At 38.4% G+C, this 19490-nt stretch overlaps 1 protein-coding gene across 3 annotated transcripts in view; it reads left to right on the plus strand.

The window, feature by feature from the left end:
• Positions 1-205: 205 nt before the first annotated feature.
• The window catches only part of MIA2 (MIA SH3 domain ER export factor 2), a 41825-nt gene continuing 22540 nt past the window's right edge, over positions 206-19490 (plus strand). Inside the window, exons 1-11 of one of the 3 annotated variants that reach the window (XM_042791137.1) lie at positions 206-331; positions 6189-6322; positions 7611-7697; positions 8039-9185; positions 12070-12288; positions 12409-12509; positions 15611-15742; positions 17706-17727; positions 17843-17931; positions 18332-18403; positions 19183-19293. In XM_042791137.1, coding sequence (XP_042647071.1) covers positions 6194-6322; positions 7611-7697; positions 8039-9185; positions 12070-12288; positions 12409-12509; positions 15611-15742; positions 17706-17727; positions 17843-17931; positions 18332-18403; positions 19183-19293 — 2109 coding nt within the window. In that variant the 5' untranslated portion in view covers positions 206-331; positions 6189-6193. Of the gene's footprint in view, positions 332-6188; positions 6323-7610; positions 7698-8038; positions 9186-12069; positions 12289-12408; positions 12510-13756; positions 14060-14477; positions 14719-15610; positions 15743-17705; positions 17728-17842; positions 17932-18331; positions 18404-19182; positions 19294-19490 lie in introns of those variants that run through there. The other 2 variants (XM_042791138.1, XM_042791139.1) reach the window with 2 other exon arrangements.

Consider the following 19490-nt stretch of genomic DNA (forward strand, 5'->3'; position numbering starts at 1 on the left):
GAAAAACTAAGAATGATGTAGATATACTTTGAGTGGGCAGCATACCATGTATGCTCTATGCCTGCCCTGTGGAGTGCTTCCATCAGATGGTCCCTTCTAGCTTTAAGTATAACTTTAGAAGGCAGTTTGGGGATCTTTTGAGAGCTTTTTTTATACTCTGCACAGACTCTATACCATTTATTTGTCTTTTTCTTCAGTCCTGATGCACAGATAAACTGGAAGGCTCCAAGAATGTGTTTTTTCCATGATGTTCCACTCGGAGTCCTTGTCAGAGCAGATTTTACACAGATTGTTCGTTAATCATAAGCTGAAACATGACTTTGCATAAAAGGTACACCTCTTCAAATTCCTGTTCATTTACTTAAGGTGATGTCTTTGTGCTTAGAACAGCTTCACTGTATGTATTCAGAGGAAACCTGAACATAATTTTTCTGTGGAAAGTAGGTATTAGTGAACTAGACACCCCCATTCAGCAAAATTAATTTCTAAAACCAGTAAATTTGCAACTAGATTTCTAGAGCATCTTTTGTTTATCAGGAAAGCAATGGTCTTGTGGTTAGGTTGCAGTTATAATTTTGAGTTCAGCTGCTAATTTTGTAGCAATTACTGTGGTGCAGCAGGACAAACCTATTATTTTTTATGTATGTCCCAGATCTTTAGTTTCCCTACTCGAAGAAGTATTTCTCTGAGCCTACATGTATTTGTGATGGGGACAAATGCTGTGGCAGTGGTATATGACTAATATACAGAGATCTGTGTTTTGGAGGTTATAATTTTGCTCTTTCAGAGTTTGGGTTTTTTTCTGCCCATCTTGGGTTTTATAACAAATGCATGTTTTACCACAAACCCTGTTCAGGCAGTTGTTATTAGGTGACAGTGTTCTATTATACAACAAAATGTGAGGCATTCAAAGCTTGGAAATGTATTATCAAGATTCAATGTAATTTAAGTCACAAGTTCCGTGATTTTATAGAAATGCACTGTGAGTTGTCATGCTTGTAACTGTTTTTATAATAGGCTTTTTTCTTGCTATTTGTTATCCTGGCTGAAAAAGTTGGTTTAAATCTGGATGATGGATGATTGTTAGCTGCTTAGATTTGTCTAACTGGAAGAGAGCATTAGTGTTCCTTTTCTTCCTTTTGATTTACAAATTTTTGTAAGATACTTGTTTAAAAAAAATATTTTTGGCATGACATTTGATTCAGTGTAAAAGTTGATCTGTATCTTCATCCAAACATCCTAAATCAAGAGATCTATATTTTTTAAATGCTTTTGCCATAGACTATATTCTTCCGTGTATTTGTGCAATATTCTACACAGTGAAACCCTACGTTCCATATGGAGCCTTTTGGTGCTATCACAAGAATATAACCAAAGCTGTATATACAGTTCTTGTTATAAAATTGATGTTGACTTTAATGTACTTAGGAGAACTTTTGCCAATTTATGATTTGCTTTGGGTTCTTTATTGTTAATACAGTTACTGAATAGTCTACGAAATGCAATATCTCTTTTACTTATACAGATCCATGTCTTAAAAGAACCATCCAGCGTGCCATACTACTCAGTTTATTTAAATTACACCATTAATTCTGAGTTGATCCTTCTGTGAATTTTAATATATCAGAAAGGATGTCTGCATTTCTAGCTTGGTAGTTAAAGTTATTAAGATGTCACTGCAAATAAAAACTTAATAGTTTCATCCTAATGAAAGCTGTTGGAAATAGATCTTACTTTTTCATTAGCACTGTTTGTCTTTGCATATGTAATAGCACTCACATTTGTTGCTTCAGTTCTGCAGAACAGAAATTAACTGAAGTCTCGGTCTATCTGCTCTAAAGCTTTCAACTTTGTCCTTTGGAAGCAAGCTATGATAAATTCCATGAATTTTTATCTTTAGTTCAAAGGTGATTAGAAATTATGTTTGTATAACATCAAGTATAGGATTTACACCCAGAAGAAAATAATATTTGATATAAATATGATTTATTATTCAAGTTACTGGTGGAACAAATAACATAGAACAGAGATGAAAGCAGTGCTCATCAGCCTTTTAACAGCTTCAAACCTAGAAGAATGGTTGTTGAGACTAAGCTACATAATGAGCAGTGCCCAGAATAACTTGAAAATTGCACATGTAGATTAAACTGAGTATCTAGGATGAGCTACAACCTTTTATCTCCACATAAAGACTTGAGAATTAGTTTAGGTTTCCATATGAAACTGAAGTCAGGGCCATTTGCATAGCTATTTTGACAAATACAGTGATAATGTGCAGACCTCAAGGTGTGGATCTGATAGTTTGTTCTCCCATAGAAACTTGACATACATAATTTTAGGTGTCAGAATACCTGGCTTTTCCAATTTTAGGTGAATCAGGTCCATGTTACCAGACTCGAAAAGGGATGATTAACCTTTCTAGGCCCATTAGTGTGTTTTGTCCCATGTTCTACAGTTGGCGTGCAACATTGTGAAAGACTCTTCTGACTAGCTGTTAATATTGGTGGGATAAAAATGCTGTCCCTTTTTTGATTTTGTACAACATTTAGTATATATAGAGTCCCCCGGTATAAATTTAATGTATATTCCTTGTCACCCATCTGTAGAGGCTTGGGAATTTAAAAAAAAAAATGCCCATCCTACTTTTTTGCTCACGAGGTTTCTTTGTATTTGCCATGTTTCGGCTGCTTGGTATTCCATTTCTCAGCCCTTTCACCTCCGACAGATAAACCTAGAGGACCCCAGGGAAGGTCCCCAATAAGCAACACAAGATCCAGAGATGGGGAGAGAATGTTGTTGTTGGGGATGGGGCTGCATCAAAGCTAGTGAGGAGCGAGCAGGGGCGGCTCACCTACTGTGCATTTCCCTGGTGCACAAAAGGGCTCTCCGGCAGCTTACCTAACAGCAGAGGCAGCTGGTGTGCTAGGTCATAGGATCAGCTTGTGTGACCGTGGTCATGTGGCAAAGGAAGGGGCCAAAGTGTTAGATTGCAACTGGAGGATATGTCATCCTCTGGGATTTTTTTTTTTTGTTTGCGGGATATTGCTGGTTAACGTGACCCTGGCTCACTTTGTGCCCTCTCCAACAGATCCAGGAGATGGTCTGTTTGCTGGCTCGGTAAATGGGGCTAAGCACCGGGGTCTGGCAGGTTTGGGTTGTGGGGCAGGAGGGAGGAGAACTGCGCTGCAAGTAGGATACAGCTGAGGTTCAAGGAGGGGGAAAGTGGAGCGAATTCTGAGTCATGCTCAGGACTGAAGGAGGGGCAGGCCTACTAGGAAGCATATGACTGCAGAGATTATCAGCTGGGAAAGAATGCAGGTTCTTGGGGTGCTATCAAGAAGGGAGAAAGGCTACCCCATGCAGCAAAGTGGGAAAGGAAAGGTGAAGCCCCTTTTGTGGGTAAATTAGACATTCTGTGTTTAGGTGACCAGGGAAGTGCAGCACAATGAAGGGAGCGTCTGAAGCAAAGCTTAATTCTAACACAAACCTCTCTGCAAGTTGTCATTTATAGCACAACTTCATACCTTTATAACCAATGTACAGCTCCCCGCATAATTACTTCTTTAAAGCATAACCTGCATTTGAGAAAACATTATTTATAAATCCATCCTGGATAACAGGTTGCTAAGAAACAGAGGGTATTCCTTAAAAAGCAGGACATATAATCTGGTTAGCTTTGGTATATTGCTCTGTGCTTATATGATGTAGAGGTAGCATATGGATTTTCTAGTTGTCTTAAGAGCCTGAAAACTGCCAGGCACCTTTAAAAGACATTGGATTTGACTAAGTATTCCCCATGCTAAAGGATTGCACTTAGCATCTAGCGCATGAGAAAACTGCAAAAGAATATGTGGAAGAAATTTCTGTTCTGAGTTCCCAATGACCACCTATAAATAATCTAAAACATATTAGTTTATTATACTTTTATTAAACTGTGGCTTTTTTTTTTTTTTTTTTCTTATAAATTGGTTGGAAACAGAAGTGCTGAAGTACTAACAGGCTGACTCTGGCTCTTACCTCTGCCATCAGAGTGGTTCCAAAGAATGTTTATCAATATGGTGATTGGTGATTCATATATATAAATATAAATAGTTTATTAAACAAAAAAGCTAGAAAATTGTCAGCAGTTATATTGGCAATCATGTAAATCAATGTAAGCATAAAATTAATAGTCCGTCTTAAAATCAGATGGAAGATATATATTAAAAATGCATTCATAATCCAGAAAAAATTCTAATATTACTCTTGTTGAATTTCCCCTGACACATCGTTCCACAAACTCAGTACAAAAGAACCTATCTGATAGAAGCTAAATTTTGATGTGACCAGAAATAGTTTCTTTGTATTCAAAACATCAGTCTAGTTATCAGAACATAGTTAATTATTAAACATATGCATATAATTGGGACACCTGACTTTGCAGATTGTTAGCAGGTTAGCATAGTGTACTTCTGCTTAAACAGATGAAAGACAGAGAATAGGATTATAAATTTACTTAGAATGTTTTGTTAGGCTACAAAAAATAATGTAGTATATTCTTGCTAACCGCACATCAATGCAGCTTCCAGAGTTTCAGTGCATTCTAGATTCAATCTAAAATGTCAAGGATCTTGGATCAGAGAATTTTGCTGTTAGCAGTTTCATTTTTAACAAGTCTGCAGAGTACAAAGGTGCTTTCAGAATGGAAGAAGTGTGGTGATCAGGAATGTGAGAGTAAGTAAAATTTTTTTTTTTTTTTCTAAAAGCAGTCTATGGTGTATGTGCAGTTATTAAAAACCATAATGTAAAAATTAGCAATGAAACAAACTGAAAAATAATAGCCACACAAAATGTTTGTTGTCAATATACTAAGTTTATGAGCAATAGGCTTAAACTTCTCAAACAAAAAGAGAAAAAAATACTTGCTGGATTGTGTTGTGTAAGTATATAAAGATCAAAGTTCAGTAAAAAAATACTCTTGAATAGCTAGTTTTTCTCAGGTTTCCTCAAAACAGGCAGTATAAAGCAGCTTTAAAGTATTTTTAACTCATTCTTTACAGGTACAAAAGAAATTTAAGAAAAAACAAACGTGAAAGGCTATAAACTGAGAAAGAAGAGGATGTATCTTGTGTTTATAGTACATTCAAAGCCCATTCTCCAACACCCTATTTTTTTCTACTCTGAGCAAACTGGTTTGGGTTTTTGTACTCCTTCCTGCAAAAGACTCTGTTAATATATCCTCTTTACTTATTTTTTTTCTCCTCTAACATGAAGTAAGAGCAGTAGCTAGTTACAGAGTTCCTGGGGAATAAATAGCTCTGCAGGAGACAGAGCCACTGAATCACAAGTGGGCAGCGATAAATAACGCCCCATTTATTATCCATTGATTACCACTGTGAAACCTGTCATAATCACATGTAGTTAAAGCTGTTTCTACGCTGTCTCCACTGTTTGGTACCCTTAGTTGTTGCACTTTCAATGTGGATAGCTTGTCCGGGAGTGGAAGAGACCTTAGATTTCCTCTGCTGATGTATCTTTATTTTTCTGTGGAGCCATACTGACTTCAGCGGTTCTGGATGCTCAGAGATGGCTGTCTCTGAGGAACAGCATGTGGAATGGTCTCCAAACTGACCAGAGCACATCAGTAGTGGCTTCTGTGGGAAGACAGGAGTGGCAACAAAGAGAATTTCAAGTCATTCAAATTGAATGGGAAACTTTCGATTTTGACAATGGGTTTAAGGTTTATATTGATTAAACTTACCTATTTTCTTCATAACATAAATCTATTTAAAGTAGAGGACAAAATCCCTGAAACAGTTACTAGATTTAACTTAGAATTTCTAAAATATACAATTATAAATATGCCTGGGAAGTATTTTTTAGCTGTTTAGCTCTGACTTTAGTAGTTGAATTTGCTGATGCTCCACATGCATTTCAGCTGAATAATGACCAGAAAATGCCTGTACAGGACAAGAGCTCTTCTCCTTGATGTCTGTAGTAAATAGGAAAGATAGGGCTGCTTTTTGCATTAGTTGCTTTCCACTTGATGATCTAAATGGACTAGTATCATAACAAAGCACATATTGATGTATTAATAACCATTTAAATGTATTTATATCTATATATCAGACTTCTTCAGTACTGTATCTGACTTCAGACAAAATGGCTGCTATATTTATTTGTTTCTTTCTTTCTACATACTATTCCAGCGGCAATGAGCAGAGTTCAAGCCATTACAGACTACTTAGGGCCTGATTGCCGGTATCTTAACTTCAAAACAGGGGAAGAAATAATCGTATACTCCAAACTTTCAAGGAAAAATGAAAACTTGTGGACAGGAAGTGTAAGTACTTCAGTCTGAAAGACTTTCCCCATAAATATTTTAGATAGTATAATAATAGCATGACAACTGCAGTCTGCTTGCTCCTATGGTTCTTCCATCTCTTTTGTAATATTAACCAGTCATGGATCAATATAGTATTTCGGAGACGGGTCGTTGTTATTATATTTATATAGAAAGGGAAAATCAAATCTTGGCAAAGATCACTTATGGAGAAACAAAGTCACTATCAGAATCCAAGTTTTCTGTCTCCTTCATCTAATCATTTGGCTATAATAATTTCATCTGGTTCCCTTACAAACTTTCAGGTCTATCAGGTCAGGTACCTACCTACAAGTGTGTGGGTAAGAAGGTTTTATAGTTGCTTAATCAGTGACCCAGTACTGGGACCTGACTTCAGAGTTCAGTGCTCAGGGAAATTTCCCAGAGAAGTTATCAGGCGTATTTAATGATTTGGAACAATTGACAATGTAGTTAGAACAGCCGTGAAGTTATATTATAGCTAAGAAGAAATAGATGCATTGATCCAAATCCAACTGCTAGTAAAACTGTGCAAGTGCTTCAAAACCAGAAGATATTGGTAAGCTTTTCCTTTTCTTTTTTTTTTCTTTAATAAATGATCTGTCACAGTTATTGTTTAACAGTGAAATTCTCTCTTCCTTTTTTCCATCCAAGAGTATCTTTGCAGGTACCTCACTACTCCTTACTTTCCAAGATGTATTTCTCCATTAAAGGCTATGTGTAATGGTTTGATAGAAAGCTAGTGGTTGTTTTCTTGCTCAGACTGACCCTTACTTGACACTTTTGGGCATTATCAGCAACTTATTTTCTGTAGTGTTGCCATCTTCATTGCCATTTTCTCTTCAACTGGCCTCATACCTGAATTTCATACCCTACTTTTCTTGTAACTTATTATGGGTCATTAGTTATTCAGGCATAATCTTTCTCCCACTTAAGTCAATGAGAAATTTGCAGCCAATTTTAGTAGGAGCTGGCTGAGACCATCTGTGCACACAATGCTGTCTTCAGCTGAAGCAGTGTTAAGGCAATGGTTTGGTTCTGCACAAAACAACATTCAAGAGTAATATACTTACTCTTGGTTTCTGAAGTGGCAAATGGAATGCTTTTACGAAGGAAAAATAAACAAATATTTTGACCAAACAAAATAAAGGGCTTAGGGGCAGTGCTGTAAACTTATTTGTCTATTCATACTTTTCTAGCATATATGCAAGCACCTAACATGCTTATCACTGAAGTTTAAACGCTCTCATTCCTTTTACATTTTCTACAGAAAGGAAAGGATTTTGGATATTTCCCAAAAGATGCTGTGAAGGTTGAAGAAGTTTATATTGCAGAAGAAGTTGAAGTGCTCACTAAGGTAAACCAACATTATCAGATTTTCCAAGGTAGTTCACAGCAATTGAAAATCTAACATCCAGTTAGAAATTCAAGTGTTGATGCATATTTTATTTCAGGTAATTCAGAATATGTTGTTTTCATTATTGCTCCATTTGCATCTTTATTGTCCTCTAAAATAATTTTTATCTGATAAATTATCTAGAACCATTAGGAATAATATCATTATTTAGTCGTTTATGTAAAGTTATACACACGTATACCTACACAGAAAGAAGGAGAATAAACATATACTGCCGTGCTACACAGTGCTGTAGAAAATGACACATGAAAGCATTCTAAAAGTTAATATTGTTCTTTTAGGAAACTGACTTCCTTTGTCTTCATGGAGATAAGTATGCTTTTGAAAATGAAGATAGTGCATTACATGATCACAAAAAAGAAAGTGAATATTCATCATCTGATGCAGAATCAAAGCTGTGTGAAAAACATACAAGAGACTCCATGCAAAAGGAAGAAAGAGTTGAACCAGCCTCTGAAAAGTATTCCAAGGAATCTCACACTCAGGAGGAGTCTGCAAGCAAAAAGTTGGTCAGAAAAAATGAGAATGGAAAAGATGATACTGAAGAGCCACAAATGCAAAACAGTGTCCCAGTAAAACCCATTCCACCTCGATCTAGTTGGATTGCAGGATGGTTCACCACAGAAAGTAACAATGATGAAGAGCCCTTAAAAGCCATTGCTGAATCTTTAGAAGAAAATACATACCGAGGCAGAAAAATAGTGGTAACTGATGAAAATGACTTGCAGGAGCCAAATGATAAAGAGGAACAAGAATCTCCAGGATCTATTTGGTTTCAAAGTGGACTGACAGACTTTCTGTATTTTGGTGAAGAAAATGTGGATGTTGGTTTGTCCTCACAAAAAAAGGATTCACAAATCCATGATGTTTCTGGTGTGCCTGGACGTTCCGGTAATGAACAGGAAACAGCAGTCACAGAATTACTGACAGAAGAAGAAAAGAGTGAAAGCGAAGGATCCAAATCAAATTGGTTTAATTTGGGTTTAAGTCATGTTCTTAATTTTGGCCATGCTGAGAAAGATACAATTGCTATGGAAGACCAGCAAAGCAGAGAAATAGAGGATGAAGCAAATAAGAATGAAGTGCAGGCCCTAGACCAGAAAGAATCAGACATAGACAAAGAACCACAGGACACCATTAAAGCAGTGACAGATGAAGAATATGACAGGAATTATGCACAACAAATAACAGATTCAAACAGTAACATGCCAAAATCTGGGGAGATACCAGCAAGTGTGCATGTTCCTTATGACACCAAGAGCACCTCAAATAGCATGGAATCATCTTTTGATATACTAGCAGGTGACAAGGAGAAGGCAATTGAACATTACAGTTCTGAACATGACTTGGTATCAGAAAGCCAGCTGCTGAAAAACACTGAAGCTAAAAAGAGAAATCAGGAGTCAGAAAGCAAACATGGCCACTCAGGTTGGTATACAAATATCTATAATAGCTTTACTAATTATAATATGGATTCATATGATAATCAACAGGGACATGAATCAATTAGATCAGATCATATTTCTTCTTCCCCTAGCCCACCTCAGAATTGTGATCCCTCAGACACAAAAAATACAGAAGTCTGATGTAGCTGAACAACAGAGCCATTTCTTCTCTCTTAGTAAGTTTGCAGATATACTGAAGTTTCAGAGTTCAACAATGAAGAAGAGCAAGTGCAGAGTTTGCAAGATTATCTTTTTTAGTGAAGAAACCCCTCAGATTGAAACTGATGAAAAATTACAAGGAAATAATAACAGAGCAATGAAATACAAGTAAATCAGGGAGTTAGTGAGGCGCTGTCTGAAAAAGATGAGGGTGCAATCCAAGAAAGCAATATATTTTTCTCACTAGCCTTGCAAAATAACGAACACAGTCATGAAAAAGCAAAACACTTTGTAAAATTAGTTAGCAATAGTGATGCTTCACAAATTTTATCTGTTGAAACACTAGTACAACCTGAAGTATCTCAAAGAAAGTATGAACCCTTGTTTAGTTATTCTAGTTCTAAAGAACGTGTTTCTAAGAGTAGTGAAAGTCAGGAAAACACCAATATAAAAGGTTATTATACTGACCCTGTTTCCGAAGATTCTCTATATTTAGAAAGAAATATAAAAATCACATGTGATATAGTGAAAGATTATTCTGTATCATCAAATTTAGGCCCATCAATTCAAGCTGTTATGACAGTGCAAGATACAAAACCAGAAAATCAATCTGAGTTTTGGAAGATATCATCAAATACTACTTCAAAAGGCACAGTAATACAAAAATCTTCAGCTAAATCCAAGTCCAAAAAAGAATTTATACAGAAAATCTATTGGGAATAAAAACAACAGAGCACTCGTGATATCAGTCTGACTGAATGTGAACTTTTAACCTAATAGATTCTTCTAAAATAGAAGAGAGTTTTACAGAAAATAAAAAAAAAAAAATAGCATTACAATTAGTATCTCCTAAAACCTTCAAACTAGACAGCCAGACTGCTATTTAAAAAAACAGATTAATTAAATCCTGGCAGCCTGGGACTGCTCAGAAACCCAGCTGATAAAGTTTATGTTGAAAAAGAAGATACTACTGTAATGGAAAGGATGGATAATACTGCAAAATTAATTGCTGCTACTAAAACAAGATAAGAGAGGGAAAGAAAAAAAGAATCTGAAAATCAGAGAGAGTCAAAGTCCAGACATGTAAATAATAAAAATTATATTCTAACAGAAGGGGTTCCAGGTAGTATTTTTACTAGATCATCAGGGTTCTTTGCAACTGTATTTAGTAAAACTAACAATCAAGCCTGTAGAAAAAAGTCTGAGGATACATGTTTTGTCAAAAAAAAAAAAGAATGAAAATAGGGATGACACTAGGACTAGTAGAATTAAACACTGCACAGAAGAATGAGATGGGAGTTAAGAGAAATCTGAACAAGAAAAAGATACTACTAAATCTGTGAAACATGCTGAAAACTATGAAATCAATTTAGAAATGCAAGATAAATTCGAGGAAGGATAGCCTGGCATTTGGGGAAAAATACTGCTGCAGAATCCAGCAAAACCAAGGAAATTGATAAAATTATAGTAGGGCAGACAGAGTTCATATCCCAAAAAGCAAGCAAAACCAGGCAAATATTGTATGATAAACATTCAGATTTACCAAACCCATTGGTTACATTCCAACAATTTTATTTAAAGTTAAAACAAGATGTTAAGCAACCCTTAGAGCATCTCTGTGAGGGAAGCAAATTGGTGCAGCTGCACCCGCAGTTTGAAAAGATTCATCACGAAATCACAGCTTACTCGTATAAAGACAATGTTATGCAGAGGGAACGAGTGGTTGTGTTTGCACAAAAGGGGCACAATTTCGATATTGGGCAGGAAGAATGTATGGAAAAAAGGAATGTTCTTCTAGAGCTGCCAGAGCTTTTGTCTGTTATAACAATTAAGTGTGCAGCCCAAACTGCAGCTAAAGGTACTGGACTAATGCTTCACTAACAGTGATTTAGCAAGAACAAAATATGCTTTGTTTGAGGAAAAAAATACAACAGATTATTACTGATTTATGGTGTTTTGAGGATCTAATAATACAGATTGAGTTAATGTAACAGTAACAGTTTAAGAGCCAGTTACTCTTCCTGACTTTTGACTATTGGACTATTTGCGATGCATATCTTTAGCCACTGGCTTGAAGCAGAGAATTAAAAAATTGATCAATTTGTAAATGTTTTGGTTTTTGTTTTTCTACATGGGTAAGCAAGGTGTGAGTTTTTTTGAAAGTGGTATTTTGTTGGCTTCAGGAAATTCACTCCAAGTCACTGAAACTGAGGCAGCTAGGTGCCTTCAGTCATACTTCTGCATAAACATGCCTATGGTTTCTTGTATTTTGCAGTGAAGTCTTTTATCTTGTGGGAAGTTGTTAATCTTTAATCCTACATGGCATTTTTAAGTGTTCTTTTCGTAAAGCTTTTCCCACTTGTATTTGGATATAAGAAAGAGACCTACTAATCCTGAACAGGGAATCTGTAGGCTAACTATGAAAACCAAGCATATTTTTTCTGGACATTGATTTTAATTGCTTTATTACAACACCAGTTTTGCTTAAAGCTCTAACCTCCAAACTTTGTTCCGAGACCACTATTTGAACAAGCATTCTTAAATCATAAATCTGTAGCACATCTTTACTCTAATGTAGCACTCTAAGTTGAAGAAAATAAAAATTAAAAAATCAAAATCTCTGTAGAGGTTAATATCTTACAAAAGTGTACGTGTGTAAGTTGAATCCTCTGACAATAAGCATGATTTCCCTTCACAATTATTTGCAGGAGTAGGCAGTAGAAGAAAGCTACTAGAAGAAACACCAGAGAAGGCACATGAAATGCATGCAGCTGTAGACAGTGAATGTGACAGTGACCAACATTCAAAAGCCACAGTGATTCCTTCAGTAAATTCTCAAGAAAAAATGGACAGCTCAGTAGTTGACTCTCCAATTGACGTCAAAAAGCCTTTCTCAGATGCCATCCAGAACTACGTTCCAAGTAATGGCAAGTGTCAAGTTTATTAATTTTAAGGAAAATAAATTTGTAATCTTAAAAAAAAATTAGTTGGAATTATATTGACCATTGTAATGTAAAACCTGTTTTTTTTCCTTATGAACAAACCAGAAGGAGGCTGGATATATCAGATACTTCTGTGCTTGAACGCTCTTGAAATCAGGGAATCGTTAATATCTGTATTTTCAGCAGTGACAAGTATTATCAAAAAGGTAAGAATTCTTTATGTGATGTAATGTTGACATTAGTGCAAAATTAAGCCAGTTATTGGTTATGTTCTGCAATGAAACTCGTAAACAAATATTTTAACATAAACCCTCTGCAGTCCCCTTGCTTCTGGGGGTATCTGTTACTAAATGAGTTAGAGATGGAACAAGAAAATGTCAGGTTAGCTGCTGTTCATCTGCCTCTGTTGTTTGCACTGCAGAATCTGATCAGTTTAGTGTGGGTTTCGTTTCTTTTTTACAGAACAGCCAGGAAACACCTCAGTAGTCAAAATCTCAGCATTTGGGTTGTTTCATTTTAGTTTGTGGTTGTTTATTTGTTTGGTGTTGTTTTGTTTTGTTTTTTTTTACTGAAGGTCATAGCACCTTTGAGTTCCCATGACAGTACAGATTAAATTTGCTTGGATTTAGAAAGTTTGGGTTAGGATGAATAAAATAACTGGAACCACCTCCATCGTTTTTAAAAAGTAATTTCAAAGCCTTGATTCCCAAAGTTCATAATTGCGTAAGAAATACTCTTCTAAGCAAATATAAAAAATACAAAATGGGATTATGATTGCTACTAGGATGTCTGAAATATCAAAATGTAGGGACAGAGTGAAGGTGGCCCTTACCAGCCATAACTGAACAAGAAACAATGCTGCCAGAGAAATGTGAGAAAAGGTAGATGGTGTTGCACTGTCCCCTCTAAACAGAGTTGTATCAGTTAAAGTCGTAGGTGGTAATCCTCATTAATTTTGGTTCTTTGGTTTAGCTTTGCTTAGATTGGGTAATTGAAAGCTAAGATCCACATGTATTTGTTCCTGATTTCCAGGGTATGTACTTAGCTTCTGGCTAAATTGCAGCCTAGAAGAAAACAGAAGGGCTTTGCTTTTTTTTTTTTTTTTTTTTTTTTTTTTCCCCCTCATGAAGAAGGTTGGATTTCAATGCTCATTGGTAGTTCGCTGCTATGTCCAAACTCGTTATTGTACTGTTTGATATTGCTAAAAAAGCCAGTTCTACGTATCAGTTTCTTAGGTGGTACCAGCTTCACAAGCAACTCACTCACCTTGCATTGTGAAAATTGAGTTAACATACATTTTTAAAAAATGTGTAGTTAAGTGTATGTGGGGAAATAAAGGGGGGGGAAATATAAGACAAAAACAGTCCTAGCGAATGAGATGAAAAAGAACCCACTGCTACGCGGCATTGCAGCGACATTTGTGTCAGCAGCCCCAGACCCATCCATTTTTGACCGAGGGCCCCGGCGGAGGAGACGGCGCTTCAGCGCGGCCGAGCCTCCCGAGCAGGGGGCGGCCCCGGGCGCCGCTTCGCCGCCGGTCGTTGACCCACCCGTTGCCCCCCCGGGGCCGGGGCCGGGGCCGGGGCCGGGGCCGGTGCCAGCTGCGGCTGCCCGGGCGGGAACAGGGGCGGCGGGGCGGCATGTCGCCCCGCCTGCAGCCAGGCCTCTCCCCACCAACCCTGCCCGGGCAGGTTTATTTTTGTCAAGACCTGTTGCTGCAGGGGCACGGATGGACAGGGCAGAGGCCCCGGGGGAGGTGAGTTTCCCCGCGGGGGAACAGCTGCGCGGCCACGGCAGAACCGGCGGAGATGGGGTGGGCGGGCGCGCGCTGAGGCGAGCGGCCCCGTCCTTCCCGCCTGCGGCGTAATGCGAAGGGGAAGGTCTGCCGGGCCGGGCGCCCCCGGGGCCGGACAGCGGCGCCGGGAGGGCGAGGCGAGGGCGGCCGTGCGCGGCTCCGGCTCTGGGCCCCGCCGGCTCCGCAGCTCGGAGCGGCGGCCGCGGCCAACCCTGCCGCGCTGCCGTCTTCCCCGGCAGTGGTATCGCCCGCTCCGCTCCGTCCCGTCCCCCCACCCCCCCCGGAGGCGGTGTTGCGCCTCCATTCCTGTCGCAGTGGTACAGCCCGCCGCCCCCCTTCGGGGCGTCCCGGCTGCTCCCACCTGTGCCCTGTTTCCCCCCTCCAAGCAGTGGTTTCTTCCTCCCCCCTCCGTCCCCGCGGCAGTGGTAGAGGCCGGTTGTCAAGCGGCGAGCCGGAAGGGGCCGCGCGGCGCTGGGCCGGGGCCGGTGCCGCCGCCCCCCGGTAAGATGGCGGCCGGTGGCCGCGGCGATGGCGTGGACGCCGCCGCTGCCAGCTTGTGGCTGGGCCTGCGGGAGAGCGCGCAGCGCTACTGCGGGTTGGCCTGGGAAGAGGCGCGCAGGGTGAGTGCGGCACCCGCCTCCGCCCGGGGTCTTGCGCAGCGGCGCCTCGGCGTTGGGGAAAGCGGGGCGACGGGGGTCGGGGCTGAGGGGAGCGGCGCCGCGCCGGAGCCCGCGGCGTACCGGGGGGGCTGCCGAGGGCTGCGCCGCCGGGGGACCCCGGCCGCGGGGGTCCTGTTGAAGCTGGGCCTTTCTTCGGGAATAACGGAGGCCTTAAAACGCTACGGCGGCGAAACCGGCGCTCTTTCATTTCACGCACATACCACCCCTCTCGACTGAGATGGGTGCAGTCTGGCCGTTTTAGTAAAGAAATCGCGATGAGGACCCGATCGCACACTAACACGCACTTAAACACAGGTCGCGCGCAGTAAATGCGAGCTACGTTAACCAGGTTGTATCTTTGAGAAAATAACGATATCTGTTCACAAAGAAAATGTGAGTGTGTTTAGGTGTTTAAAATGTGTTAAATCATTGCCTGTGTTATGTATGATATTTTAGCATGAAGTTGGTTGAGCAGGTTTTTCTATCAAACAGGTTTTTTACTAGTAAATCATTTAATACTTATTAGTATTGATTCTTCTAATCGTGAAACTCGTGGACAACTTGAAGGAGAATTTACTGTAATTGGTAGGTTTAGAAGGAAAAGTTTTCAGAGCTTTACCTAGTCATTGTAATCTTACTGGAAATTTTTTCTTATTTTTTTTCCTTCACTTGGTAAATGTTTAATTTAAAAATCCAAGGCTTTTGCTAACCATTTTCTAAGGGTTTTGGAAAAGAATAGATGTGTGAGCCTGTACAAACCTTAGAAGTAAACAAAGTCCACGTGTAGTGTCTATTTATGTTAAAAATATTAAACATTTTTCCTTTAGATTAAGCTTTTAACTTTATTTTTTAGGCTGTAGCTTCGCTGCCTGAAGATATGAGACCTGGTCTTGATCTGTATGGTTTCCCATGGGAGATAGTGATTTGTGCTGGTATTGTTGGAGCCTTTACAATTCTCTTGTTCCTGTATAGAAGTTATCAATCAGTAAGTGTTCAAATTGCATGCAGATGTGTAGAGTGCGTTAATGGTTTGAATTTAAATTGTTAGTCTGTTCAAGATACATAACGCTTTAGAGTTTTAAATCTGTTGTGATTGAATTCAGAATCCCTCTAAAAGAGAAATGGAGAACTAGTCTGTTAAGACAGTAGGTGTTTCGACGTGTACTGAGTGACTGTTGTCGTTAGAGGAAATGTAATGAAACTCACTGTAGTAAGGCTTCCTTTTTCCTTCCCTTTCTAATTTCTACACCAGATTTTCAGAGTCAGCCCTTAAATTATTTTAATGGGTCTTCCCTAGGACGTGTTGCTGTGTGCATTGCTATCTCTGTGACTACCCTGGCTATAGCCAGACCAGCTCAGGTCTTTCAAGGTAATTGTAAGCAGAAGCCATCCAGATGGATTCCCATCAAGGGAGGAATTTTAAAACTCTTTGGACAGTGACCTTGATTATGTTTATTGAAACACTTAACCGATTTTATTGTGTGCTGTTTGTGAGCACTAAGCTGATGACTTTGAGAAATGCGGTACTGAAACCTTTTAATGCACAAATCAGATTATATTTTTGAGGTAAGGTTTCTCATCCATTGTGAGTAAGTAAGAATCTGTGTAATAACAGCTGCCTGCCATACTCTCCCTGATAATGAAATGGAGTCAGAGACCATAACTCAGTATCCTAAATTTCTCCCCAGTTTTTGCATACTCTTAAATAGACGGAATGTGACTTTGGTGCTCGGTGTAATGGTGCTCATGTTTGAAGATAGGTTGCATAGCAGTTTAGTTTTTCAGATATGAGCAACTGTATTTTTAGTGTTCTAACATCAACTTAGATCTGGAAAAATGCCACTTCATTCTGCAGCAGCGATTCAGGTTGTCTCAAAGGGGATCTGTATTTGTGTAAGTTAATGTACTTGTAATTTGGGTCATTCCCTCTGTTTTGTAGCAGTATCCCTTTAGGTGGTATGAAAGAGGTGTTTCAGCTAAAATCAGTCAAGCAGCAACTCTAGGATTGTTTTCTTCCTGCACATGTCACTACTGCATTAGATGTAACAGAAGTTATCCATAGTTTTTTCAGTCATCCATACTCAGAACTGTCTGCTTTTTGAAGAATTAATGTTTACTTACTTAAAAGTAATGAAGTTTGGTTTTGTTTTTTGGGGGGATGATGGGATAAGGTGTGCTTAGGACTTTCTTCTCCTTTTTTCTATTAGTTTGACTCCTTGGCCATCCATGGCTTTAAATGAGGAGGAAATGAGGATAATCTGAGGGACCCATTGTATGTTAGGCACATGATCCAGGCCCAGCCTGGAAAGTTGTCAAGTTTTTGTGGGTTCAGCCAAGTTCTGCCTCATTTGTCCAGGCCATTTGTGACAGATTCTGTCCCACAGTTTGTTAGACTTTGATTCTAGGGCACTAGACCCCACGTGGCAGCTGCTGGTTTGGCACTTCCCACTGAGTTGCATCTGGGCAGGATGCTGATCAAGTAGTACCCTTACTGCAGCTCTAACAGTTACGTACTATAATGTGTGGGATTTTTTTCCACATAGGAAGGTAAGTCTGAGCTGGCACGTGGAGCTTCCCGCTCCTTCCTCATTCCTACACTTTTGGCTGTGCATGTCCACTACTGCTTTGTGTTGACAGTCACGGTTATGTGATGACTATACAAAGGTATGGTATAAAAACGACCCAGGTGGAAACTAATCTCCTTTCCCCTCTTCCCTCTGTTTAATTAGAGTGGAAAAGGGACAGGGCAAACACACAGCCATGGAGGGGGGGAGTAAGGGCAGAGGATACAATTGCCCATTTTTCACAACAGCCTGTATTTATTTATATTCCTTTTTAAAGTACCCTGGTTAAACTGATCATGGAACCACATCTTAAAAGATTAGCTTTAAGATACTTTGCAAGAGTAATTGATCAGTCATTTTCAGTATTTATTCTTTTCATTTCAGGTTAGAAGTCGACTTTATGTAGGTAAGCTTGTTTTTCTGCTGTTTCTTTGGAGTATGACTTCTTTTATTAATTTTCTGGGTTTTTTTCTCCTTTTAAGTATTTGGATGTTGCAACACTTATCTGTCTTTTTTTTTAGGAAGGGAAAAACAGCTTGCCAATAAAATTGCTGAACTAGTTGAAGACAAATGCAAAATTCTTGAAAAACTCAGCCTTTGTAAAAAAGAGGTAATGGTCCTTATTTATTGCTTTCAGATGTATAACAGAAATGGTCTCAGGTTATCAAGTATTTAAAGTATGAAACTCATCTAAAAAGTAAGATGTTTAGAAGGTTTTAAAGTAATTCTTCAAATGCTTTTTCCTGTCAGTGCCTTTAAATGCAATTAAGGTGTTAGAAAGTTTTGTCTTTAATTGTGAATACTGTATATTTCCCTGGAAGTAACTTTAAAATGTCTTTGGTTTATGCCACTGGGATAATCTACTAGAGCTAAAGCTTTCCTGATTTCCAGCAAGGTGCATTTGTGAATATTTAGGTGGTGGCTGTGTTTCGGACTAGAGCATCATAAATTAATGCTATTATTTAATCAATTCTTTACATGCATTCTGAAATAAAGTATTTCCTTTTCAGTTTGAAGATTTAGAATTATCTCTGAAGGATGATAACATTACGAAAGAATCAACAGACACATCTTTTTTTGAGGTAAAAGGATAAATGGAAATTGTTATTTCTACAATTTAAGGCAGTATTTCAAGAAATGCTGCCCATATTAAAAAAAAAAAAAAAACAAACAAACAAAAAAAAAAAACAAAAAACAAAAAACAAAACAAAAAACAAAACACCACAAACAACAGAAAAGCAAAACAAAACCCAAAAGACCTTAATTGTTTTAATTGAGAGCATTGTTATTTTAGTCCTGGGTTACTGAAAATGACATAGAGGCGAGGGATTTAAATTAAGAGAAGTTTTTGTAACAATTGCATTAAAAATGATTGATACTAGACAAAATGGCATATTAGACAATATTTCATTTTTTTAAAAGTACATTTTTCCTGTTTCTCGGAGAGGGAGAGTAGTACATGAAGTATTTTTTCTCACATCTGATTTAATTCAAATAAATTTCATAGATTCTGGAGCATAGTTGTAAGCAAAAATTACCAGTACATTGTTTATACTCCCCAAACTGAGAATATGCTTATAAAAGAGTACTGAAGAAGTTAATCAAATACTTAATGGGCTCTATAAAATTTATGTAACAAAAAAGCAAATAGATTTATTTTGCTCTGCACCTCAGATCCTACAGAGCTAATTGTTACATGTTTTGTTATCGTGCAAGAGTCTCTAGAGTACTTTGCGATTTATCCTTGATGTGGTGAACTTTGTTAAACGTACTTTGCTCTCATATTTAAAACATACTTGTTGTCTTCAGATTTAATTAATGTCAAATGTTTTACGTTAACTGTCAAAACAACTTGATTTAGGAAATGCATGAAAAACTGAACAAGTCAAACTTGGAACTCAACAAAGAAATAGAGAATCTAGAAAGAGAACTGGAAGAAGAAAATTCTAAGCAATCAGAAAATGATAACTTGGTAAGAATAAATATAATCTAGTCTTTATTGCTATGAATTTAAAAAAAAAATCCCACAGAAAAATTCTCAATGGAAAAGACAAACTATTTTCTTTGTGTTTTTTTTTGAAACAAAAACTACATTTCCCATTTTGTCTCCCCTCATACTTCCTGTAGCATATTAGAAAAATGTCACCCATAAAGGAAAACACTCAAAAG

The sequence above is a fragment of the Tyto alba genome, unplaced genomic scaffold (genome assembly GCF_018691265.1).
Source record: "Tyto alba isolate M040663 unplaced genomic scaffold, T.alba_DEE_v4.0 Super-Scaffold_18, whole genome shotgun sequence".
NCBI lineage: Eukaryota > Metazoa > Chordata > Aves > Strigiformes > Tytonidae > Tyto > Tyto alba.